At 41.1% G+C, this 27,272-nt stretch overlaps 1 protein-coding gene across 1 annotated transcript in view; it reads left to right on the top strand.

Moving 5' to 3' along the window:
• The first annotated feature begins 481 nt into the window (after positions 1-481).
• The window catches only part of SUCLG1 (succinate-CoA ligase GDP/ADP-forming subunit alpha), a 32,341-nt gene continuing 5,550 nt past the window's right edge, over positions 482-27,272 (top strand). Inside the window, exons 1-7 of the mRNA XM_081155841.1 lie at positions 482-765; positions 8,034-8,137; positions 13,545-13,661; positions 17,345-17,557; positions 17,696-17,753; positions 23,241-23,324; positions 25,063-25,214. Coding sequence (XP_081011967.1) covers positions 513-765; positions 8,034-8,137; positions 13,545-13,661; positions 17,345-17,557; positions 17,696-17,753; positions 23,241-23,324; positions 25,063-25,214 — 981 coding nt within the window. The 5' untranslated portion in view covers positions 482-512. The remainder of the gene's footprint in view (positions 766-8,033; positions 8,138-13,544; positions 13,662-17,344; positions 17,558-17,695; positions 17,754-23,240; positions 23,325-25,062; positions 25,215-27,272) is intronic.

Below are 27,272 nucleotides of genomic sequence, written 5' to 3'. Positions count from 1 at the left end.
GTCAAGGGCTGCCTTGCAATCATAGCTTGTTTTACCAAAACATCCATATTCCAGGGAATTAAGAGTCAGTACGGTAGCTTTTGGTCTTTCTCGGCCTTACCCTCCCGGGACACTAGCTTGAGCTCAGAGGCCTGCTGCCATCGGTAATGCTCCCAGATCCTCGCAAGGAGGTGAGGCGTGTCACCGTCTCCATCTGCCAGGCGAGGCGCGTGAGGTGCAGACCCGCCAAGGGCCGCGGGAAGTTCCGCCCCGCCCTTCGCAGCCCGCCCCGCGGTGCCCGCACTCCTTTCGCCACCTCACCTCCCGAGCGGGATTTCCTTCCCTTCCCGCATCCTCTGCTTCAACCACAAACAAGTCGTGGCCTTCAAAAAAAGACTACAGTTCCCACAACGCCACGCGCCGACCAGCCTCGCGCAAGGCTTTTCCTAAACTGCCGTTGTAATTAATGTTGAATCAAACCCACATTTCCGGCGGAGAGCCGAGTTATTGTTCACGTCTCCGTTAAGATATCTATGTTTTTTTCCCCTTTTCCATCTGCCATCCCCCCGTGTTCGGTGGAGAGGCCATTGCGAAGGGAAATTCATTCAGGCGACTGCGCTGGCCACCTGCTTCCGCCTCAGGCCTCGGCCTCTGGCAGGTCCCCGGGGGCCTGGGAGTGTCATTGGTGGATGACCGCAGCCCTTGCCGCTGCCGCCGCCGCCGCGACCATGGCCTCCGGGAGCAGTGGGCTCACCGCCGCCCGCCTCCTGTCGCGTTCCTTCCTCTGTGAGTCCCGCGGGGAATCTCCTCCAGGCCCCGGGAGCTCCTGGGCCCGCGGGTCCCAGCGTCCTCGTGCAGGCCGCGCTGGGCCTTGCGGGGCGGGACCTCGGCGAGGGCCCGGGAGCCCCGGGAGCCCCGGGAGCCCGGCCCCACGTCGGGGACCCTCGGGGGTGCAGGGAGCTTTGCTGGATGTGTGGGGCCGAGGCACGGGCCCTCGGGGGTGCAGGGAACATTGCTGGATATGTGGGGCCGAGGCACGGGCCCTCGGGGGTGCAGGAAACTTTGCTGGATGTGTGGGGCGCAGGCATGACTTAGGATGCTGGTGGGTGGGCACGAAGGGTGGCTGAGCCAGGGGTGGGGTCCGGGAGCCCCGCAGTCCTGGGGGCCTGCTCCTGCCCCGCCCGCAGCGTTGAGGGGCGGGATGGGGCCGGCGTGCTGACGGGCCTGTTAAATGAGAGGTGAGGTGGGAGGGCGGTCGTCTGGATTTAGAGGCAGGGGAAGTCTGTTTTAGGAAAGTGGGGGTAAGGCCGTCCCTTGCACTGAAGGGTCCTACATTTCCAAGTGTCCTTCATGTGGGTGGTAGGCTCAGCAACGCGAAGTGGGCTCCGCACCCAGAGCCAGCAGAGCCCAGAAGACTTCTAGAAGCGTAGGGTTGGCTGGGGCCTTGACCACCTCGTTTGCAGTGTCTGCACCAGGTGGTGTGACCCCTCGGTTCCTGGAAACTTAATCGCTGAGGCTCCTAGCCTTTGAGTAGCGCTGACTGTTGAAAATTCTTGTCGTGTTCAAAGTCTCTGTGTTTTTAGGGACTTTGTGAAGGAAGAGACTTTGGAATCAGCCGTATCAGAGTTTGAAGTCTGGCTGGGCCCTTCCAGCCTGTGTAGTAACCCCGGGCACTTCTCAATCTATTTCTCAATTTCTATTTTAAATCCCATGAAAATAATACCGTATTTTAATGAAGTTGAGGCATCATGTGTGAGATGCACCATTGTTTTGTCTACCCTTAACAGTGGAGAATGATGGCTAATTAAAATTATGACACACCACTGGCTGTCAGATGCATCCGGATTGAAGACATGCTAAAAAGTGAAACAATGTGCTTCCTGGAGATGATGACATACAGGGTGATCCGGGTTCATTGCACCGAATAAATGAAACAGTTTATATAAAGCACCTGGGCTGAAATAGACACTAAAACAAGTTGTTTTTCTCTGTTTCCTTTCTGCTTTGCTTCTAATGCTGAATATTAGACGAGATGAGACAGTTCATTTCTTGAGAAGATTATATTTTAAAAGTGTGTAGCCGATGGGATGTGTGCTCAATAGCTACACTCAGTTACCAGATCACTTGAGGACAAAGGTCTGGCATGATGTTGGCAAGTAGGAAAAGGTTGGGTTTCTTTGGGAAAGATTTCTGGAGATTCTTACTGTGTCATTTGAAGAACAGTTGAAGGTGGTGTAGGCAGAAGGAAAAAAGGAACTGGTTGTTATATCCATGTCTTTCTCTCCTGGGGTCTTTGCTCCTCTGAGTTTCTGAAAAATCCTAGCCTGCTGTTTTAGTTGGAGGAGAGTCTAGAGTACAAAGAAAGAATGTCTAAAAGATCAGGACCCTCAATCCACCCTTAGCAACATTTAGCAGTCTTCCTCTCACAGAACTGAAAGTTTTTTCCCCCTAGACTCTCAGGACCATGAGGCCTTAAGAGATCATCTAGCTTAGCTTTCTGTTGCTGGAGTGGTCTTCAGTTATCTAGTCATGTGATCAACCTGCTCAGTAAGGGTCTGAAACGTCTGAGATCTAAACCAAATTATCTCCTATACTAGAGGGGTTACAGACTACAGTTTTTAATGTATAAAAACGGCTAAATTCCCCGTATCTTCTCTTTCTTATGCCACATTTCTAAGCCCATTTTTGCTCCAAGTAGAAAAACAGCACCCACAACAATAGCACCTTTGCAACCTTTTTCTTTTAAAGGTGATCACCAATTAGGCTCTGAGGTTAGTCCGAAAACTAGAAATGCTAGGGAATTTTGTTCCCGCTATTCTCTTACGTTTTAATTGATGGTGCATTTTGTACTGAAGGTCCTGAATGTTGCAGTGTTGATTTGAGTTAGGAAAAAAAATCCCAAACACTTGATGCCTTCTGGAGTTCTGTTTGGGCTAGCCTGGAATGTTTAGAGATTCCTGAGTGAAAAAACAACAACAGTTTTGTAGGTTTGGGAAAAAGGGAGATACTGCAGTTGAAGTGGGAGAGAAACTAAAGTGAAAAATAAGGAAGACTTTCTAGAAGGATTGTTTTTCTAAGCACTTTCGAAATTGAGTAAAGTTTTTCAAGAAGTATAAAGCAATTGAGGTCATTTTAAACACTGCCCAGGAGTTCCCCTAAGTTGGGTCTTTTAGAAGAAACGGAGAAGAGCTAGTATTTTTGAACCTCAGAATTACGCCGTTTTAGTGCCAGAAAGTGAACCTTACAGTTCGATACCTTTGTTTGGCAAATGAGGAGATAAACCCAGTAAGTTTCCTAGCCAATATCATAGTGGGTACTAGAATGCAGGTTGTCTGACTCTGCAGTGTCCTTTCCACTAATACATGTTGTGCTGTGTGATACTGTAAGCTTCCTTTTAGAGAGAGAAAGGGGGAGGGAGGGAGAGAGAAACATCGATGGTTGCCTCCCAAAAGCACCCTGACTGGGGATCTGGGAATCAAACCTGCAACCTGGCTGCCTATGGGCCCTGATGGGGAATTCATCGAACCTGCAACCTTTCACTGCATGGGACAGTGCTCCAACCAGCTGAGCCACGCCAGCCACACTGGCCAGGGCTAAGCCTCCTTTCATGGAGCTTTGATTTTTATTGTTTGTTTTTGGTTTTATTTTTGGCAGTCTGGTTTGTTGAGAAGGTGACTGACTCCTGCTCAGAGGTGCCACCTGCCTTTTCCATGTGTTTGCCAAGTTGTGTGGGCCTGTTTTTGGAATTGGGAAAACATTTAGAGGTGTAGTTGGGAAAAGGAGACCCTTAACAGTGATGCTTCTGATACTAGTATCTGTTGTCATTGCATCTAAGAACCAAGTCTTTATTTCAAAACAAGATGGCTTTGATGTAAATGCACCAAAGTAGCCATGAAAAAGTGATTTGATTTTTCTCACGTCAAACTCATTCCTTCATAGAAACATAATGGGCATGTGCAAAATAATTTCTCTAATAGAGGGAGCAATTTCATGTCACCAAAGGACAGGCATTTTGTTGCAATAGACCCACTTTTTTTTTTAAAAACATTTTAGCATTTCTAAAATTGGGATGTATCTTACCATTGATGGTATCTTAAAATCAATTGGCAGCATTTTTCTTTCTGGTTCTTAATAGTACTTCTTGAAATTCCATGGTGTTTTAGATTTGATGAGATAAAGCACTTATAGCTAAGCTTGATTTGTAAGTAAATATTAAAAGCCCGACTCGCTTGGCTTGGCTTGGCAGTTGAGCATTGACCCATGATCCAGGAGATCGCAGTTCAATTCCCGGTCAGGGCACATGCCTGGGTTGCAGGCTGGATCCCCGGTGGGAGGCGTGCAGGAGGCAGCCGATCAATGACTCTTTCATCATTGATGTTTCTGTCTCTCCCTTTCTCTCTCTGAAATCAATAAAGATATATTTAAAATATCTATATATACATACATATATAATTTTGCATTTGAATAGTGGATTGTTTGGGTTTTGGGAGTAGGTGGCAGCTATAGGTAGAGAGCACCATAGCTGTATTGTAACATATATGATACATATGCATCGTATTATTAAGTGTACGTTTGTTAAATTCATGAGTACATGAGTAACAAGGACACGATTTGAGAGGTAAGTTGGAGGAGGAGTATTTTCATGAACAGAGTCTCAGATATTGGTTAGGAACATGGTACTGTGGTTTGAGGCACAGCTAGGCAGGGGCACCTTGGCCCCAGCTTCATTAGTCCTGCAGCCTCCTGTAATTGCTCCCTATGTGGAAGACTCAAGCACGTGGCTACCCATCTGTCTCAGATTTCTCAGCCCCTTTCCTTCAGAGCCTTTGCTACATTTTGCTCTTTTGTAGTTTTGTGTTTCTTTGTTTGATGTTTAGCTTTTGTACAGATGTTTCATGTGGGTAGGGCCTGAGTCCATTTTGTTCTGCCCTGAATCCCTAGTACCTGGCACATAGCCTGGCGCAATGAACACCTCAGAGCGGTGTGGTCTTCTCATTCTGCATCAGTAAGAATAATGATAATAAATAGCTAATAGTGAAATAGCATTTGCTCTACTCCAGGGCATTATTTTCCATGCTCTATATATTATGAATTTATTTAATTCCCAAATTTTACATGAGCTACATAGTATTATCACGATTTTTGCAGTGTGGCTGCACCTTTAAAAATGTTGAATATGTTAAAAATTTACATGAATGTGTGTGCATATACACATTATATATAGACATGGATTAGTACATTGACACATAAACATACATAGGAACATAAGATGTGCATGAAGACTTACATAAAACATTCTGGTTGGATTTATTTTAAAATGTGAATTACATGTGCTCTCTTTTTAGATGATTTACCTTTTTGTCCACATAGGATGTGAACCCAGTTTTGGGAATATACCAGGCATTTTGCTACCCAATTTATAGGCATGATCTCCTGTCAACATCACAGCATCCTTGAGGGCAGCTGTTACTCCACTTACAGATGGGAAGACTGAGGCTAAGGGAGATCAAAAGACCTGCCCAGGCCATATGGCTGGTGAGCAGCTGAGCATACACTCAGGCTCAGGTCTGTGTGAATCCAGGGACTGTGTTCTCAGCTGCTCCTGGGACTCAGTCCCAAGTCTAGGCTGGCCAATTGGTAAGAACCTGAAGAGAAGGCGACTCCACTACATTCCTGGAGGTGGCCCAAGGTGTGGCAGCTACAGCCTTCGTCACTGGGAAATTCTTCCTGGTGGCTGGCCTCAGGCCTTCGTGCTGCCCTAATGTGTAGTTTAAAATGCTCTTTTCTTAATGTTAGTAGAGCCAGGTATCTCCTCATGTTTGATTGACTGTTTTTCTGTCATCAGTTGTCTTTCTTGTGTTTGGCCTTTACTCATTGTTCTGTTAGGGTGCTGGCCTCTTCTTGGTGGCGCGCCATGTTGCTACGGTTAATTTCTTGTCTGTTAACATGTTATGAAAACACTTCCTGTTCTCGCTGCCTTAACTCTGCCTGGGGTATGTTTTGCTTTAACCTCTTTCTTTCTCCAGTAGTGAAATGGTCCATTTGTATTACATTGCTGGTTCTGGATTTCATTTGTTTAAAAAAAAAAAAAAAAAAAGGTTAGCATGGAATTTGTACTAGATTGATGCAGTGTTGAGGACAGCTAGTAGCATTTAGGGCTGGACTTCTGCGTAATCTTTATATGGACTTTAGGGAGACCTACAATCATTGCATGTACAAGTGTGAGATGGACATTTTTCAAATAACACAAAGAGTTGGAACTGAAGGGCCCTGAGTTTGATTCCGGCCAGGGGCACATTCGGGAGGTAACCAATCGATGTGTCTCTCTCACATCGATGTCTCTATCTCTCTGTCTCTTTCCCTTCCACTCTCTCTGAAAAGCAACGGAAAAAATATCCTCAGGTGAGGATTAAAATATACGTCTATAAAAAACCCCCATTATAATCACAAGTCATGAATGACATGTGTGGAGTTAAGGATTCCTCCCTGTACAATGTTTTATTTAAACATGAACTTACTATGAATTAATGCAAGTGAAATTCTTAGCAAATAGAGTACATTGACTCTCTAGTTGAAAGGTGGGAGATATTTGCAAGGTGGTTTGGCCACTAATGTATGGCCTGTGTTCTAGATTTAGCTATAGGAAATAGCATACTCTAGTTATTTGATGGTTTTACCACAGAGCTCAGGTTTCTATTTAAAACCAAAATATGATTTGGCCTCTTTAAGTATTGGACAGACAATTGAATTCTACTGTAAACCACTTTGCGCTCTTCCACAGAAGTAGAATAGGCTATTTTTCATAACTTAAGACACTGATTGATAATTTGGGTGGAGAAGAAATCAAGTAGGGAAAAAAATGCAAAGAGCCAGCCTGACAGATGTAATGTTTACAGCAGCTGGTAGTTTGCCGTCTTCACCGGCCCAGATGAAGGAGAGTGGTGGGGCTGTGGGAGGGAAGGCGAGGAGGTGCAGAGGTGGCAGGCCTCCAGCCCGTGGTTCTGGGCCTTGGATTGTAGAAACTGGGGAAGAAGGACATAAGTGACTTAAAATTGGGGGAGTTTTACGTGGAATGTAAGCATGTTTTGCATTGTTTTCATCTGAATACGAACATGGGAAAAGAGCAAGAATTTCCTTGATCCCATAACGTTAACAGCGGTAAGACTTATCGCTGATTTAATAACAGTATTACCTTAAATATATCCACCAGTTGTTAACACGCGTCCTGCTGGTGAGGAGTGGCAGAAACTGAGGGTTGGTCCGAGGTGGAGTATGTGTCGCCTGAAGCTGTGAGGGGGCAGAAGTTCATGTGAGGAGAATTATGATGACAGCTGCCTTTAGGCCCTCCTCACAGCCCTGGCAGCCGGGAGAGAGTGCTTGGAGTAAGGGGCAAGGACAGGTGCATCCTCCAGTGTGGCGTGGGCTTCTGGGATTAGGAGCATTGTGGTGATTAGAGAATACCACGGTGGCTTGCTCTGGCGCCTCAGGGCTTTTCTCTGGGGCTGAGGCTGTTTTGATTGACATCATTTCTCCTCCAGGTGACCTACACGTTCTAGAGCAGTATTCCAGAAAAGGAGGAGGTCACGGTCCGATTCCTTGTCTGTGACCTCTTGCGACTGGTTTATCCCTACCATGCAGGTGCAGGCATCAGTCTGGACGATAAGGCCAAGCTTGGTTGCATGGGCCAGGACTAGGGCAGAGGTGAAGAGAGTTTTTAGTTCCTGAGGGATTACAGCCATAGCCAGGAACACAAACCACTTTTTTTTAGGAGGTGGGAGGTCAAGTATCAGATTTTAGGGATGAACTGCTGGTAGTCCTCATGACGAATCCATTTCTTAATCCTGCCCTCTCTATCCCTGCCTCTCCCCCCTCCCTCCCCATCACAGATTTACTTGTTCTGTAGTCAATGTATCTCATTTAAAAAATGACATTTATAGTTGCCGTGATCACAAGATACCTTCTGCATTAGAGGATTTTTTTTTTGTCACTAAGTTCAATTGATGGTCCAGAAGTTTGGAAAAATTATAATGTGTCGTATTTGTTTTGCTTTTCAGTGCAACAGAATGGAATTCGGCATTGTTCCTATACAGCTTCCCGGAAACATCTCTATGTTGATAAAAATACAAAGGTTATTTGCCAGGGTTTCACTGGTAAGCAGGTAGGTGTTTCAAGATTTTTTTAAATGGATGTATGCTAGAGATGCAAAACATTTTTCATGATTTTCTATTTTTTTTATTATATCAAAAGTTATAATACATGATTGTTGCAGAAAAGTAACAGTCCAGCAGTGGAGTTGTATCTTAGGAGGAAGTTAGTTACTACACTCAGCCTGTAAAATGAAAGGTGTGTTTAAACTACCTTGAAAATTCCTCCTAAGGATGATATTATGTTGGAAACCCACATATTCTCCTTCAGCAAGTATAACACTGCTGGTTTTCTCCCGGCATTGGAACAGATCACCATTTCCTTAACTAAGCACTAGGCAAAGTGGATGGCTTGTGTTTAGGCCTTGTACACAGTTAAACATGGATCTGTCTTCAGAGAAGCTCATGGGATCTGAGATAGGCTGTTTGGAACACACTGACTTTTCCTATCTTATACTCTTTCTGTGCAGTGTCCTGGAGGAGATTAACAAGAATTGCTGGAAGCATTTTAATTCTCATTCATTTATCTTTATTCTGTCTCCCTATCCCCTGCCTGCATTGTATAATTTGCATAAGTTTAAATAAATCTGTGACCTGGTTCTATAATAAAATGCAGCATAAGAATCTCCTTTCCCAGCCTGGCCAGGCGTGGCTCAGCAGTTGAGCACTTACCTAGGATCCAGGAGATCGAGGTTCGATTCCCGGTCAGGGCACTTGCCCAGGTTGCGGGCGCCATCCCCTATTGGGGGCATGCAGGAGGCAGCCGATCAATGATGATTCTCTCATCATTGATGTTTCTGTCTATCTCTCTCTCCTGCTCCCTTCCTCTGTCTGAAATCAAGGATATATTTAAAAAAAAAAAGAAGCAGCTCCTTTCCCTCTTTCCTACCATTCTTTCCTGGAATTCCTTTTGTTAACAAGTTGACATGTATCCTTCCAGATTTTATTCTACAATATATACAATATTGTATATATACAATATATACATATATATACACAACATATACATATATAAAAACACATACAGTGTATAATGTAGATCATACAAATACATGTCTTTAAAATAGATTTTCAAAAGTAAATTTGGGTGTCAAAAGTTTCTCTGTATTAAAAATTTCAACAGCTACTGCTAAATTGCTTTTTAAAACATTTGTACAAATATATAGTTCCACCATAGTAGATGTACAGATTTTTTTTTTTAATGAGGGTATACTACCAAATCGGTTAGATGATCATGTCCTTTTTTTTTTTAAAATATGACTTTATTGATTTCAGAGAGAGGAAGGAAGAGGGAGAGAGAGATAGAAACATCAATGATGAGAGAGAGCCATTGATTGGCTGTTTCCTGCACGGCCCCTATTGGGGATTGAGCCTGCAATCCGGGCACGGCCCCTATTGGGGATTGAGCCTGCAATCCGGGCATGTGCCCTAACAGGGAATTGAACCAGAATCTCCTGGATAATAGGTTGATGCTCAACCACTGAGTCACGCTGTCCGGGCGGATAGTCGTGTCTTAAATGAAAGAAATGTCAAGATAAAAGCAGTTAATGATGGTTTTAAAAGTTATTGATTTTTCTGTAATTAAAAGAATTGTCATGCCCATTCAGCAGCATTTTGGTAATCTAGAGCAGGAGTTGGCAAGTTTATTCTGTAAAGGGTCAGATTGTTAACATGTTAGGATTGGTGGGCCATGCCGGCTCTGTTACTGCTACTCAATGGCATTGTAACAGCAAAAGTCACCATAGGCATTATATCAGTGAGTGGGCATGTTGCCTGTCAGTAAAACATCATTTACAGAATTAAATGGCAGGCCAAATCCCTCACGCCATAGTTTCCCAACCCCTCATCTAGCGGATGATACCTAATATAACTTGTTTTCTATAATTTCTATAACTTTTGTTTTTAAAGTACTTAGAAATTGTTTTAAAATTATATAGTTCTTTTTTTAAAAAAATGAATTTGGTTAGAAGGTTTTTCATGTAAATTGTCCCTTTGCTTTTTGACTTGTTTCTGAAATAACTAGGCACAAAAATATGAATTAGCAGACTTCCTTTTTTTCTATTCCTCTACTATTTAAAAAAAAAAAAGCCACTACTAAGAAAAAGAAACACTGACAAAGCCTTGAAATTTTCTTTATAGGTAAAATTGATTTATTTATTCTGATAGCCATACATTTTGTGAGTATCACTTCCACATATCTACATTATAAACAGAGTTGATGCACATCTAATATTTGAACTGCATTTTAACATCCTCCGCCAATGAAAATCATATGCAGTACCTTTGGATTATTTATTAATTTTGTTAGCATATAACCAAATAATCCCAATTCCCCACATATGTTTATGATGTATAATTTTGTTTTTCTGTTTGCTAAACTTTATACGATCTTATGACATGTTAGCCTCTTACCTATTTTCTTCGGAACCATTATCCATGGTGTAAGCACTATTTGGAACTGTCTCTAATTAGGTGATAGTTTGCCTAAACATTGAAATCCAAGGTTGGTTACAGTGTCTTTCAGTGACCTACAATTACATTGTTTCTCATTTAGTTAGATTTCTTGGTTAAGATTCTAATATTTTAGGTAACAGGTCTGAAATTTAGAGGTTATCTGCATAGGAAATCTGAATTTTTGTCTCATTAGCTCTTTTTTATTTCAGAGTGGATTCCAACAGTGTAGATTTTCAGTGATAGAATTTCTTATACTGGCTTAGATGCTGCTAAAATTATTCCAGTGCTTAACTGTGTACTGGCTAGCAATAATGGGAAAACTAAGGAAAGTAAGCTTATTAACAGGAAATGTTATTCCTGTTTAGCACTACATTAGGACTAAAAAATTAGGTCATTTGGAGTTATCCAGCAGTGTAGACTAGGACAGTGCTTCTCAAACTATCTGGAATTAGAGTCCAGTTTGGGTGTTTGTTTTTACCTGCCAGTCTAATGCAGATCAATACCTTTGCACAATACAAGAAAAATCGCTGCAGTATCATATTTCTGTAAAAATTTGGAAATGATCTCACTTTTTAAATTTTATTAGATTTTTTTATTAGATTTCTCCTCCCTCCCTCCCTCCCTCCCTCCCTCCCTCCCTCCCTCCCCCCCTCCCCTTGTCTTTTTCTTGTGTGTGTGTGTGTGTGTGTGTGTGTGTGTGTGTCACTGTCACTGCAGACCAGCAAGAGTCTACTTTGAATAGCACTACTTTAAAGAGAGAGCTATGGTACTTTCCAGAATTCTATCACTGACTGTGGACAAATCAGTTCACCTGCTAGGGGCGTTTCCTAGTTTGAAAAATTGAGAAGTTGAATTAGGAAACTTGAGTCCCTCTTAAGGCCCTAATTTTTATGCTTTTAATAGAATCTGAGTAGTTGAGTTAGCATTTTTGGGCCCTTGTGGAATGACCACATAGATCCATACAATTTTCGACAAGTACTTGTTGAGAGCCTACTGTATGTAATGTGTTGATTTAGGTGCCATCTCACAGTGAGCAAAGAGAAATCACGGCCTTCATGGGATGTGCATTTTAGTTGCAGGGGAGAAAAACACATCCACAAAATCAATAAGTTATGTGATACATTAGAAAGTATAAATGCTATGGAAAAAATAAACCAGAGAAGGAGGAATGTGTGTACGTTTGTGGAATGGTGGTGGTGGTTGGGATGGGGAAGTGGGGATTTTATATCATGTGGTCAGGAAAAGCCTGACCTCTGGGCCAAGATCTAAATGAGACGTGGAAGAGACCCAAGTGGGTATGTAGAGCAGTGTATTGATGGGGAGGAGGGCATGGTACTGGCATCTGCTGAGTGGAGGCCCGGGGTGCTGCAAAGGGGACAGTGAGGCAGTGAGGCTGTGAGGCAGGAATGTGCCTGGTGTGTGTGGAAGCTGCAAGGCCACTGCGACTGGATGAAACGAGCAGTGGGAGAACAGTAAATGAGGTCGGGCAGGTAAGGGTTCTGAGATGGGGAGGCAGGCTGGATGCTGACTTGTAGGCCCGTGTAAGGAGTTTGGCTTTTACTGTGAATGAGATGGAAAACCACTGGAAGGTTTGCGTAGAGGAGTGACATGATCTTCCTTATGTTTTAACAGGATCACTGGCTGCTGTGTTGAGAATAGTTTGAAAGGGAGCAAGGGCAATATTCTGTCAAGAGTTGGTGGTGACTTAGACCAAGGCGGAAGCCGTAGGAAGGGTGAGATGTCAGTTCCATTTTGAAGGCAGGGCAGTATGATTTACTAATGTATCTGATGTGAGACATAAGAAGGGGAATCGAGGATGACTTCAGTATTTTTGGCCTGAACGCCTGTTAGGAGTAGAGTTGTCATTAATTGAGGTTGCTAGACTGTGGAGGGGAGTGATCAGGAGCTCAGTTTTGGGCACTTTAAGTTAAGATACCTACTACTTCTCCAAGTGGAAATGTCAGAAAGGCAGGTGACAATGTGAGTATGGAATTTAAGGCAAAGGCTAGATAGATGTACATGTGTGGAGGCTGTCATTGTGTATGAGAGGGAGGATATTTATTGCCATGATAAGGGATGAGATTACCAATGGCACAAATTTAGATGAAAACAAGAAGTCTAAGGAGAAAGAGAGAGAAGAGGGAAACCAGGGGAGGTGGAGCCCCAGAAGCTTAATGAGAAAGAATAAGAATAGTTCAATCCCTGGAGACATTTTTGGTTGTCACAACTGACTGTGGTGGGGAAGAGGGTGTATTGCTGGCATCTACCGAGTGGAGGCCAGGGATGCTGCTAACATTATACAAACCAGAGGACAAAGACTCAGCGTGTCTAAAATGTCCATAGTGCCGAGGTTGAGCAGGGAGAGTGAATGGATATGGAGATACAGTTGTCTGGCAGACTTAAAGGGCTCACTTACGGTGAGTGATCATGAATTTAAAGTGAGATTAGTTAGCATGGTTTGTTTTTTCTTCATCTACTGTTTGGCTACAAATGTACCATCTTAGAGTAGGTGGAGAACTGGATTTAATGAAGTTTGCGATTTTTCCAGATGTGTAAGTTGAAGTGAGCGAGCCAAGGTTGTTGCGTGAGTATAATGATTGACCATGGGTTTTAGTTGAGTGAAGAGGGAGGTGAGGACCTCAGGAGCTGAGGAATAGTGAAAGAGGTGTTTAGAAAATGCTACAGCGTTTCCGATCCTCAGCCAAATTTGAAAACAATAAAAAGAGGACCCTCCCCTGCCTTTTTTTTTTTTTTTTTTTTTTTTTTACAAACAGCCTTTTGGCTTTGCAGAGTCCTGTTTTGCTTCATGGTTTAAAGCTGTTTAGTAAGTTGATGAGAATGCTGGATATATGTTACTGTCATGCTGTGAGTAGTTCACTTCGTTGCTTTCCTTTTCCGAGTTGCTAAAGATTGCCTTCAGGCATCCCAACCTGCCTCTTCTCATGAGTCCTGTGCTTTTCCCCTCAGGGCACCTTTCACAGCCAGCAGGCACTGGAATATGGCACCAAACTTGTTGGAGGAACCACTCCCGGGAAAGGAGGCAAGACGCATCTGGGCTTACCGGTCTTTAATACTGTAAAGGAGGTAATTAATGGTACCCGAGTTTGACAAGAAAAGAAGAGCAGGGAAGAGTGAGGTCGTTTTGATAGAGATCTTACTTGTGCCGCCTTTAGGGGAGTCACGTGCCATTTTAAAATCCAGTAACCTAGAGGAATTTAAATCACAGTAAAAACCAGTGGGTTCACTTGAGTCACATACGCTGAGGATGCTTTCTCTACAGCCTGTGCCACTGTTTCTAGGCATACACCTGTCCTTAAGGGAAGAGGTGCCGTGGTTCAGCCTCTGTTTGGCCTGTTACCCTTTCTCCCCTTTCTCCTGCCAGGATGTTAGTGGTGCACGTCAGCACTCACCCCTAACACTTGCTGTGCAGGGCCGTTTTGCCAGGCACCGTGCTAGGTGCTTCTGGTACAGGGCCTCATTCAGGCCTCCCCACAGCCCTCTGAGCTAGGTGCTGTTATCATCTCCATTTTAGAGACACGGATGTTACTAGTGCAGAGAGGTTAAGGTCCAGCCCAAAGTCTTGCAACTGATAAGTGGCAGGCTTAGCATGGCTCAGAGTAAGTAGTGGGTTCGAAAACATGTGAAAAGACTGAGCTGTCCTGTCCAGTCAGATGGACAGATCATAGAGTTCTAGCCTCTTCTCCAAGTTGCTGATTTCTTAGTATTTAAAAAATGATTTTAAAACTCAACTTTAATTCTTTGTTACAAAACGAATATGTGCTTTTTTTTTTAAAAAAAATATCTTTATTGTTGAAAGTATTACATATGTCCCCCTTTTCCCCCCCATTGACCCTCCCCCACCCCTGTAGGCCTTCACCACACTATTGTCTGTGTCCATGGGTTATACATATATGCATATAAGTTCTTTGGTTAATCTCCCCACCCCCACCCCCACTTTCCCTTTGAGGTTCATAGAATGTGCTTATTGTACAAATTCAGATATGAAGGTATGTATGTAAAGTTAAATTTTATAGCATTTTCCACATTCCAGTTTTTGTCTTTACAGAGAACTAATTTAAGCTGTATGTAATTCCTTTCTACACTTGCATTAATATATTAAAAAAATAATAGTATTTTAAAGGAAATGGGGGGTAGGAGAAGGTAGAAGAGAGGAAAGGGGGGTAAATGGTGATAGAAGGAGACACAATACAATATACAGATGATGTATTATAGAATTGTACACCTGAAACCTATGTAATTTTATTAACTAATGTCACCCCGATAAATTCAATTAAAAAGAAAAATAAAGGAAATAGTAGTACAAATTCTTGACTATTTAATTAAAAATATCTAGGAAATAAACTTAGTACTTTGTAGTGATGTATTAATTGTAAAAATATATACTGCTCCCCCTTTCTTTTAGAGCATGTTTTAAGTATTGCATTTTTTAAAGTACACATTTATAGACAGTTTCTTTTCAGAATGCTCACTTCAGATGGAAGTTAATTTGTGCTTTGAATCCTAAGATGCAGGAAACAACATGTCATTCAAATTTGAATTTTCCATCTACTTGAAATTTGAAGATCGGGCGGCGTGCTGTGTGTGCTTGAAGCGTAGTGTAGTTTAAAGAGTTTAAAGAAAGTTACAAGTCATATAACTGGTAGGAGAATCATTTAAAGTCTTTTTGCTTTCGTTTGTTTTGTTTTTTCCTCCCCTTGAATTCTATTATGGCTGCCTTCATGACCTCAAAATACGGAGATGAGCTGTTTTCACAGTTCCTCCCAGTAGGTTTGACTGTTGTCATGAGCCTTTTTTGGTTTTCTTTTCAAGAAACTCTTTGTTGCTAAGTAATTCATTTTTTATTCGCCATGATACAAATAGATATGATATCTGGAATATTCTGTAAGTTCTCTGACAGATACTGTTTATTTCTCACCTGTTCAGCTCTTACAAGGAGCTTTCTAAATAAGTAGGATGGATACCTTTCATCCACTATTACAGTCCAGCTTCTGACAGTGTTTGTAGCCTTAAAAGATAGAGAACTGTGGGATATATTTTCTATAAAATGCCATACCTGTGTGCCCATGATCTGACTTCCGGTTCCAGTCTATTTTTAAAAACATTTTAATTAATTTATTTTGAGAGAGAGAGAGAGGTATCGATTTGTTGTTCCACTTATTTATGCATTCATTGGTTGATTTTTGTATGTGCCCTGACTAGGGATCAAACCTGCAACCTTGGCATCTTGGGACAGTGCTCTGAGTTACCCAGCCAGGGCTTCAGTCTTTTTTATTTCTTTTGTTCCCCTTTCTCTGTTACCACCTTGAACAGAGTTTTTAAAAACATATTTTTACCTCTGGCATCATTTGTGGATGATCTGGCAGCATCCTTTGACTTTGTTGTTCTATCATCATTAAGATAATCTCTTTTATTAGGGATGCAGTGGAGAAAGCTTCTCAGTGTCTGGGAACATGGAGCATCACTATCTTTACTTCTGTCCCCTTCTGGTTGTACCTGAATGTTCCGTAGCTTTGTATTTGTATTATCCATTGCAAAATCCCATGGCACAGCCTTCTAAAAGGTTTTGATTTATATCATGACTAAGTTACATTTTAACATTTGCAGGGAGGTAGCCTGCTGTAACTGAAAAGAATGGACACTTTGGAATCAGATGGACATAGGTTTGAATCTTGGCTCTGCCACTTCCTGGCTATGTAACCTTGTGCAAGTTATATAATATCTCTTGGCCTCAGCATCTAAGCCTGCAGGGTTGTGGTGAAGCCTTAACAGACCTATATAGAGCCTTCTCACAGGATAGGTCAGCTCTCTTGGAGAGTCAGGGATCACTGATAATCTTCAAGAAGCTTCGTTTCGGTAGAAGAGACATGGCCACATGTGGAAGTGGGAAGGATACATCTGTGTTGATATACACAGAGTATGAAAGACCAAACGCAGGCTCGTGTCCACATAGAGAAGGATGATCACATTGATGGTCTTTAAGTGCTTTGCATTGTGAAGGATGATGTACAATATACCCTAATGCTTATTTCACCCACAGTCTTATTCTGTGGCCACTTATACATGTGCTTTTTAGTTTATTTCTAATAAATGTGCACTTAGAGTAAAAATTGTCAGCTGAGAAAACACTTCATTTTTGGTGTCTCTTATATTTATTAAGTATAATACATATAATTTATTTATTGATAGATAAAGAGACAGATAGGTAGACAGACAGACATTGATTTATTGTTCAACTTACTTATGATTCACTGGTTGATTCTTGTATGTGCCCTGACCAGGAATCAAACCCACAACCTTTGTGTATCGGGACGACGCTCTAACCAACTGAGCTACCCAGCCAGGGCAAGTATAATATATTTTTAAAAAGATGTTTGAGGGTCTAGTTCCCAGGTTCAGGACCTCAGTAGTCCTTTTTCTCCTGAGGAGCTATAGGATCTTTAGTACTGAATAGGTGATACAGTGTCTTGTAAGCAACAAAAATAAACATGGCCACAGGAATGAGGGACACAAATGCCAATCAGGCAGTGCTTTCAGGTTTATTGATATGCCATCACCTGAGGGATGTCCCAGAACCTTTAAATTCAGTAGCATTACAAGAGGGTTGAGAGGAGGCCACAAAGACATCCCATGTCCCCTGGTGGTGTCCTTTTATGACCCCAAGACATTATTCAAATCATGGTATTGTATTCATTTTTCAATGATTATGACTTAACCAATAATAAAGTGCTTTATGGTTAATGTTTCAGGCCAAAGAACAGACAGGGGCCACAGCGTCTGTCATTTATGTCCCTCCTCCTTTTGCTGCTGCTGCCATTGATGAAGCTGTTGAGGCAGAAATGCCCTTGGTCGTGTGCATTACTGAAGGTATCCCACAGCAGGACATGGTACGGGTCAAGCACAAAATACTGCGCCAGGGAAAGACAAGGCTGATTGGGCCAAACTGCCCGGGAGTCATCAATGTGAGTGTACAAAAGAAGAAGCCCAGATTTAGCCTCTCACAGGCTCATTACCTTTGGATCAGTCCAGGTGTACTTGTGTGTATGACCTATGAGTTACAATTTTTTTCACTTCTCTGAAACTATGATTTCCTCCTTCAGCCTGGAGAATGTAAAATTGGCATCATGCCTGGACATATTCACAAGAAAGGAAGAATTGGTGAGTATGTTTCTCATAGATTAAAAAAAAATTCTTTGCCCTAAACTCAGAATTTACAAAGAGAATTTGTGACTGTGTAAGTCAAATTCATTTTAATTACCAGAGAAGTTTTGTAGTGAATCAGTTCTATATCCTGAATTAAATGAGCTTGAGAAGCTGTAATGATTCTATAGAATCAATGAAGATATTTTGGGGGTATGTTAAAAGATTCTTTTCCTGCTCAGACGCCATGGATTCTTCCACGTGTTTGCATGTGTCAGTAGTTAATTTCATTTTATTGCTAACTAATATTAAGTTATGTAATGAGAGCACAATTTGTTCCTTCTCCCATTGATAAACATTTGGGTTATTTCCAGGTTTGAGCCATTATAAATAAGGCTAAAGTGAATGTTTATGTACAGGTCTCCTTGTAGACACGTTCTCGTTTCTCTTGGGTCACATACCTAGGAATGGAATTGCTAAGTCAGGGTTGAAGTATGTTCACCTTATTAAGAAATTGTAAAAAAATTCTGCAGAGTGGCTGTTCATTTTTGCCTTCCCCGCGTCAGTGGTTGAGCATTCCAGTTGTTCCACATCTTCACAGTTATTTATATTGTCAGTCTTTAATTTTAGCCATTCTACTGAGAGTGAAATGATACCTCACTGTGGTTTTGAGTTTTGCTGATGACTAGTGATGTAGAGCACCTTTGTATGTGCTTATTGGCTATTTATATATCTTCTTTTGTGAATTACCTGTTCAGGTTTTTTTGCACATTATTTTTTTGTTGCATTGTATTATTGTTGATTATGGGGTTTCTATATATATTCTGGATAGAAGTTCTTTGTCAGATATATGTGAATATTTTTATTGTTAGTTTTTCTGTGTCCTGCCCTATAATTACTTTGCCCTCTTGGATATCACAGACTTTCTCAAAATGTTTTGGGAAAATTGCACTGCTGCTTGTTTAGTTCTTGAGGTAATAACCAGATTAACATTTCAAAGCCCATTATGCCTGTTGTTATACTCTTCACACCTAACTCTCACAAAGCTATACTGTTTCCACAATACTTGATGGTTACAGTAATTTATCTATGAGCCATGACTATTAATAATAGTAAGAATAATCAACATAGTAAGTGAATGTCAGCTTATAGTTTACAGGACTGGGTTCTGTAAACTACATTCTTTATTATGAATGTCTCTTAGAGCTGGCAGCCCTGATGCCTGTAGGACACTTGCCAAGGGAATTCCATAGCCCATCCGAGTTCTAGTGGGGGCCTGGCCCATTTAGTCACTGATGTTCTTGTCATATCTGAATATTTTTTTATGCTCTTTGGTCTGCTTTGAATGGCTGCTGCTATAGAATTGAGGTGAGCATGGAAGAAGGGGGGCACCTGTGCTGAGTTGTCTTTCTTATCACTACCCCGCTTTCCTACATGTCCATAAACCTAAAAAGCAAAAAACTGAGAAGTTGAGGGAAGTCCTTTAGACCTTGGTTCTCTGAATGGACATAACACATTGATTTAATTCCTTTGAAAAGGACTTTAAAACAAATTCACCTGAAAGAAACTATGTGATACTACAAGATTTTCGAGGGGGTGAGGAGAGGAAAGATGACTATATGCACTGACTAGTTCTATTTTGATACCAGTGCCACAGTCCTCAGAAGCCTTATTGTCTTCACATCCTTAAGCTAACAGGTAGGGGAAGGAAGGATTTTTTGACCCCTTGAGTATTTTTTGGGACATACATAATGTAATACGATAGCAGTACAATAGTATAGTGACTTTCCGGTTTGTGCTAATGAGTTCATAGAAGTATATATCAGCTGATTGAATATTATTGAAGTGATTGGATTCCAACTTGGTATTTAATGGTACCATGTTTTTTGATTCTCTTATGAGAAACGTTATTTTTACTTTCAACCACACAAGACATGCATGACCCCTCCATCCTTTTTAAAATTTTATTTCTATTAAACTTTTTAAATTTAATTTAATTTTAAAATTTTAATCCTCACCTGAGGATATTTTTTTCCATTGCCTTTTCAGAGAGAGTGGGAGGGGGAGAGAGAGAGAGAAAAACACATTAATGTGAGAGAGACACACTGATTGGTTGCCTCCCACACTAGCCCTGGTTGGGGATCGAGCCTGCAAGTGAAGTATGTGCCCTTGGCCAGAATTGAACCCGGGACCCTTCCGTCCCTGGGCCGACACTAGCTACTGAGTCAAAGTGCTAATTAAACTTTTTAATATTTAGGTAATTGTCAGTTCACATATGGTTGCAAGAAATAATCTAGACAGATTTCAGTGTACCCTTTATCCAGCTTCCCCCAGTGGTAACATTTTGCAAAAGCTGTAATACAAGGTCACAGCCAGGATCTTGACATTGATCTGTGAAGATAAAGGGTGTTTCTGTCACCACAGAGATCCCTCAAGTTACCTTTTTATAGCTACACCTACTTCCTTCCTGCTCTACCCCTTTCTTAATTCTTGGCGACTAAAATCTGTTCACCCTTTATATAATTCTGTCATTTCAGGAATGCTGTATAAATGGAATCATATGGTATGTAATCTTTTGGTACTGGCTGTTCACACTCAGTGTAACTCTCTGGAGATTCATCCAGGTTGTGAATGTATCAGTAGTTCATTCCTTTTTATTGCTGAGTAGTATTCCATGGTATGAATTTACCACAATTTGTTTAACCAATCACCTTTTGAAAGATATCTGGGTTTCCAGTTAGGGGCTGTTATAAATAAAGCTTCTATAAACATATAAACATTTGTGTACTGGTTTTTGTATGTACAAAAGTCTTCATTTCCTTGGGAAGCTCAGGAGTGCAATTGTTGGTGTGTACGATAGTTGCATGTTCGTTTTTTTAAGGAACTGCCAAATTTTTATCCATTTTGGCCATAGCATTTCCATTTCCATCAGTAAGGTATGTGTGGTCTGCATCCTTGCCAGCATTTGTGGTGTTACTATTTTTTATTTTAGCCATTCTGATAATTGTTCAGTGATACATTATTATGGTATTAATTTACGTTTCATGCACTTATTTGTCACCTGTATATCTTCTTTAGTGAAATGTGTCTTCGTGGTTTTTTTGTTCATTTTCTGATTGGATGATTTGCTTTTTTACTGTTGCCTTTCGAGAGCTCTTTATCTATTCTAGATTCTAATACTTTTTGGATATGTGGTTTGCAAATATTTTCTCCCACTTTGTAGCTTGTGTTTTCATCCTTTCATCCTTGCTCAGAAAGCAGATGTTTTAAATTTTGATGACGTCTAATTTATTAATTTTTTTCTTTTGTGAGGTGTGCTTTTGTTGTCAAGTCTAGGAACTCTTTGCCGAGCAAGATCCCTTTTTTCTGAAAGTTTTACAGTTAAATCCATGATTCAATTTCATTTAATTTTTCTATAAGATGTGAGACTTAGATCAAAGTTTTTCTTTTAGTGTCTATTGGTGTCCAGTTACTTTAGCATCATTCATTGAAAAAATTTCTTCTTCCATTGAATTGTTTTTGCATTTATGTCAAGAATGGTCTGTTTCTGGATTCTTGCTTCTGTTCGTTGACTAATATGCCTAACACCAGTACCACACAGTCTTGATTATTGTAAATGTAATAATGTCTTGAAATTGGATCGACTGATTGTTTGCACTTTATTTTTTTTTCAAATGATTTAAGCTATTCTAGTTTCTTTACTTTTCATATCATTTTTAGAATGATTTTGTCTATATCTATAAAAACTCTTGTTTGGATATTGATAAGAATTGTGTTAAAATCTATATGTCAGTTTGGGAAGAATAGACATCTTTACTGTTGAATCTTCTAATCTGTGGACACAGTATTTCTCTCCATTTATTTAGATTGCCTTTGATTTCTTTCATCAGCATTGTGTAGTTTTTAGCATACAGGTGCTGTACCTGTTTTGTTAGATTTACACCTAATATTTTTTTTCTTTTAAAATTGTAAATTTCATTGTACTTTAATTTTCCAGTGAAAATTAGCAATGAACATAGCAATAAAAATTCATTTCATAGCAATGAAAATAGCAATGAACATAAGTGTCCATATGTTCATTGCTAATACATAGAAACACAATTGATTTTTTAAATATATTTTTAAATTTATTTCTGTCCTCACCCTAGGACATTTTTTCCATTGCTTTTCAGAGAGAGTGGAAAGGGGAGAGAGAGAGAGAAAGAGACAGAGACAGAGACATTGATGTGAGAGAGACACATCGATTGGTTGCCTCCCACATGTGCCCTCACCGGGGTCAGGGATGGAGCCTGCAACCAAGATACATGCCCTTGGCCGGAATCGAACCCGGGACCCTTCGGTCTGTGGACTGATGCTCTAACCACTGAGCAAAACTGGCTAGGGCCACAATTGATTTTTGTTGCTGAACTTGATAGGAGTTTCTTGGTAGATTCCTTTGTATTTTCTATGTAGACAATCATGTCATCTGCAAATAGGGTCAGTCTTATTTCTTCCTCTTAGAAAACTCAACTTATTAAAATTAGGGATCCACTCATTTTATATATGTAGATTATGGCATGAAATAAATTTCCTTTTTGTAGCTCAGCCAAACTTACTGAGCTATAAAGAGAAGACAGTTTTCCTAACCAGTTTGGCTCAGTGGTTAGAGTGTCTGCCTGCAGACTGAAGGGTCCCGGGTTTGATTCCAGCCAAGGGCACGTACCTCAGTTTTGGGCTCTATTCCCGAGCAGGACACGTGCGAGAGGCAACCAGTTGATGTGTCTCTCTCCCATTGATGTTTTTTTTTCTCTCTTTCTCCTTTCCACTCTTTCTGAAAAGCAATGGAAAAAATATCCTTGGGTAAAGATTAGAAAAGAGAAGACGGTCTAGCTGCCACTGCCCCACTGCCACCCCCACCCCTAGGTATACACACCTTGTACAGATGTGAAATTAGGTCCTTTCACAGATGCCCATTGTATAAAGGAGATTACCCAGTAGACTTGAACTCAGATGGATTGTGACCTTATTTCCCAGTTTTCTTTAAAGCCTATATATTGTTTGAAAATTATTAGAAAAATAGTTCGGGGAAAGACAGATAGCATTGGTAAGTGTGACTGATGGCAGTTCTGCAGGCTGAAGGTTTTGGTGGTTTAAGTTTGGGTATCTGTAAGTCTAATCTGTATGTTCTGCCACCCTAACCAGGATTGTACTTACCAAGTTCACATGGATATTATTATTCCCTTCTCAAAGATTCTTAGAAGAGGTAATTTAGGTCTTTCTTATGCTGCTTTTTATAGGTCATAAAATAACCCTAACTAATAATGTGCTTTCTCCTATATCTAAGTTTGTAAACCTTCCTGCTTTAATTTAAGCCTTTTCTCCCTATTTCGTCATTTGAAGATATTGTTGATTTGGGGGACAGATCATGGAATGGATTTTATATGTACTTGTATCTTAATTCAGTTTATCCTGTGATCATCTGTCATCTGGACACAATCTAATATTTTTGAGCTCTCTCTCTTTAAGGTATTGTGTCCAGATCTGGCACCCTGACTTATGAAGCCGTTCACCAAACAACACAGGTTGGACTGGGCCAGACGTTGTGCATTGGTGAGTGATTTTTGCTAAAATCATTTTATTGGAATGTGGTATTTTCATTGAATGAGCCCATAATAATTGTTTTGATTATTTGCAAGAGGTTTTAGTACTATTTTGTTAAAAAGATGTTATGATCTTGAAATTAATTTGCATAAGTGTGAAGCTCTGCTGCATTTTTCAAGATTTATAGTCCAAGATTCCATGTTGAAGAATAAGTATCCTTAGACATGTGGCTCCGGGAGATTTTTGGTGCCTGAAAACACCACTTGTTTTGCTTGTCACGAGCAGGCACTCCTTGATATTAGGACTTTTGTTGATATAATTATCATTTGCTTTCATTATAAGCTGTATAAAATTCAATGCTTCACAGTTACTGAATTCTCTACCATTCATTATCGGATTCTTTTTTTTTTAATCCTCACCTGAGGATATGTTTTTTTAATTGATTTTAGAGAGAAAGAAAGGGGGAGAGAGAGAGAAACATCGATTGGTTGCCTCCTGCACGCGCCCTGACTATGGCCGGGGATCGAGCCTGTAACCAAGGTACATGCCCTTGACTCGAATTGAACCCAGGTCCCTTCAGTTTGCAAGCTGATGCTCTAACCATTGAGCAAACTGGCTAGGGCACTGCCTCCTACTTTTAGAAGTTAAAAAGCCTTTTACATTTTAAAATAATTTTGGTATTTGTTGCCAAAAGCCAGGCAGGTTTCTCATTTTCATAAATATTTCTTTAAATTCTTATAATATCTTTTAAAAACCTTTCAAAAATAGATTTTTATAATAAAAAAATTTTAAAATATGGCCATGGAGTATTTTTATTAATACTCAAATCCATAAAGTCAGTATTGGAAACATGAGTTGGGCCATTCTGTGTATAAAACACAATCTTAGACTTTAGGTAACAGTCTGATGGAGAATAAAAAATGTTTTGAAACTGTTTCCAATTCCATCTCCACCTTCTGTTTTAGTTTGTAAATCGAGACTAATAATGCCTTTGTCACAGAAAGGTTGGAAGAATTAGGAGATGGCAGGTCTAACGTGTGCTAAGATACATGGTTGTCACTCATAAATGCTGCTTCCCTTCCTGAGCTTCATGCTTCAGAGATGCATTAAAGGTAGGAAATTAGTCCTGCCTTCAATGAGTTCATAACTTAAAAAAAGTGGCATCCAGTCTGTAAGGAACATTCAATTCTCTCCAGGTACTTGTTCTTAAAAGTCATGTGTGTGGCGTAGAGCCCCTATGTGTGTCTCTGTCCTTACCCACTTTGGATCTGAGGGCAGGGGGTCAGGGCACCCTCCACCCTGTCCCTCACTGGGACTTGTGTCTTGACACTTGAGAGTGGTTCCTCTGAAACTTGCCTCATCTGAGAGTTAACTTTGTGCAAAGAAATTTGTTAAATGTTTAATCAGAGAAGACATTCTCTCTCGTAACCCAAACCTACATTTTCTTAAAATGCTCATTTTTAAACAGATATCCAGGGATAATTTTGTGGGAGGGAAGAGGACTGATGAAGGAGCTAAAGCAAAAAGAGGTTTTTCTTTGTATTGGAATCCAAACATCATTTAGGATTCATGTAATATTATAAACAAATAAGTGTACCATTTTTGTGATTTTTAAAAAAATGTTTAGTGCAAGAGTAATGATACATTTGAAAATATTGGTGAGAGGGGTAGGCAAAATAAGAAACCAGTTGAAACAACATTTCTCGACCTGATTTTCGTGTTTGCTGATATTCTTTGACTTTTTCAGGCATTGGAGGCGATCCTTTCAATGGAACAGATTTCATTGACTGCCTGGAAGTCTTTTTGAATGATCCGGCCACAGAAGGCATCATACTGATTGGTGAAATTGGTGGTAATGCAGAAGAAAATGCTGCAGAATTTTTGAAGCAACATAATTCAGTAAGTTTGGCTTCGGCAAAACATACCGCTGCTCTTGAATAATACCACTGGCTTGTTTGGAAGTTATTTTTATTTTTTCAAAGATTAAGTTTTCAAGAAAACAGGAAGGATAAACTCAAACTCTTTCTGAGCTGGGCCTTTAGTACCGGTCACTTAGAAAACCCTGTCTGGGCTTATTGTCCCCCTCTCCCATGGTGCCTGTTCTCTGCTCTGAGTTCCCTCCCCAGGTATTGCTTCACACGTGGGGCAGGTGAGCGGTCCTGCTGAACCGAGAACCATTCAGGTCATCGGCCTGAAAGCCCTCCCTGGATCTGCCAACATGCTTTTTCGTTCTCCTGATCTTAGGGGAATATAAGTGTTCTTTCTCTTTTTCAAATCTGATCTTCTAAAGGTCCTTATACCCTTTTCCAGGGTCTCACCTCCCTCTAGCTTCAGACTTTCTTTGCAGAGTAGTACTTTCCTCCAGAGGTCAAGTAGAATATCTTTATTACCTGCCCCCAATGAAGGCTGTCCTTGTCGCCTCTCTCTCAGGATTAAACGTAAAAAGCGGTGTGGAATTGTATATTAATTTCATTCCTAAGGGGATTAGGCTCTATTTTTGGGGTGGAGAGGGCGTGATAAGGACTGAAGCACCTTGGTGCCCCCAGCCCCCGCTCAGTGATTGGGGGCTTTGGACGCTGTGACAGAGACCTTGGGGGGAAACAAGCGAGGAGTTCCAGGATGTCCCTGACACAGGAATGAGGAAGCATCTTCAGGGGGCCAGGCAAGTGGGAGGAGGTAACTTTCTGTGTTTGTGAAAGAAATTGAAGAGTGGGTGAATCAAATGCCACAGAAAAATAATGAATTCTGGAGAGTTACAGGAACTAATAGTATCACCTACAGGGTGGTACACACAAAACAAGGCGTATTTATGGGTGATTTAAGGAATGTTCAAGGGTTGTTTTAAATATACTTGATTTTCTTCTGTAGTGATTTTAAACCCTGATCTTTGTGTAAGACGTAACTCAGATTTCCCCTCACTTTCTGGATCTCTTTCCCTGCTTTTTATTTACCCCCTAATCCTCAGCACTCTGGTGTCTGTCTGCTACTCAGAGTCTGTGTGACCTTGGGCATGTTACTTAACTTCCCTGTGCCTCAGTTTTCTCCTTGGCAAAATAGGGCTACAGCAGTGCCTACCTCCTAGTGTTGTGAGGACTGTGGAGTGTTATTGTCTTAGGAACGTATAGCAGAGTCGCACCAGGCTCATAGCAAGTGCTCTTATTGATTGATTTTTAGAGAGAGGAAGGGAGAAAGAGAGAGAAACTTCTATCGGCTGCCTCCTGCACTCGCCCTACTGGGGACCAAGCCTGAAACCTGGGCATGTGCCCTGATCGGAATTGAACCATGACCTGGTTCATAGGTCGACACTCAACCACTGAGCCACACCGGTCAGGGCATAAGTGCTTTTATTGAACTCTTTGCCTCTGCTGTTGAAGCTTACTCTCCTGACATTGCTTTTGCAGAGGTCACCAGTGGCCTCAATAAATGCTTTACCCTTCCTCTCTTGGTTTCCTCTGGGTCCTTCTTTTTGTTCCCTGGAGTCACTTTCTGTACCTGTTGCTTAAGTGTGAATGCTTATTACATATCAACAACATCCTCCTTTATTCAGCTTTCAAGACAGAAATCCCAGCCCTGGCTGTTGTGGTTCAGTTGGTTGGGTGTCTTCCCATGCCCCAAGAGATTGCCGGTTCGATTTCCGGTCAAGACACAAGCCCAGGTTTTAGGGTCTTTCCCTGGTAGGAGGTATGCAGGAGGCAGCTAATCAATGTTCGGCTTTCACATCAGTGTCTCTCTCTTTCCCTTCCTCTCTCTCTCAAATCAATAAAAACATATTTAAAAAAAAAAAGACATCTCAGAACCATCTTATAGCTCTTATCGCTCGTTTCCACTCAGTTACTAAGATCCGTCTCTGAGATCTCAGTAGTCTGTGGAGATTCAGAGCATCGCCTATAATTAGTCCTTCTGATCTGGTTCAGGCTCTCATCTTATCTCACCTAGCCCATGTCGATAGATAACTTA

Source organism: Miniopterus schreibersii (genome assembly GCF_964146895.1).
Source record: "Miniopterus schreibersii genome assembly, chromosome: 13".
Lineage (NCBI taxonomy): Eukaryota > Metazoa > Chordata > Mammalia > Chiroptera > Miniopteridae > Miniopterus > Miniopterus schreibersii.
This window is presented reverse-complemented; position numbering and strand designations above follow the sequence as displayed.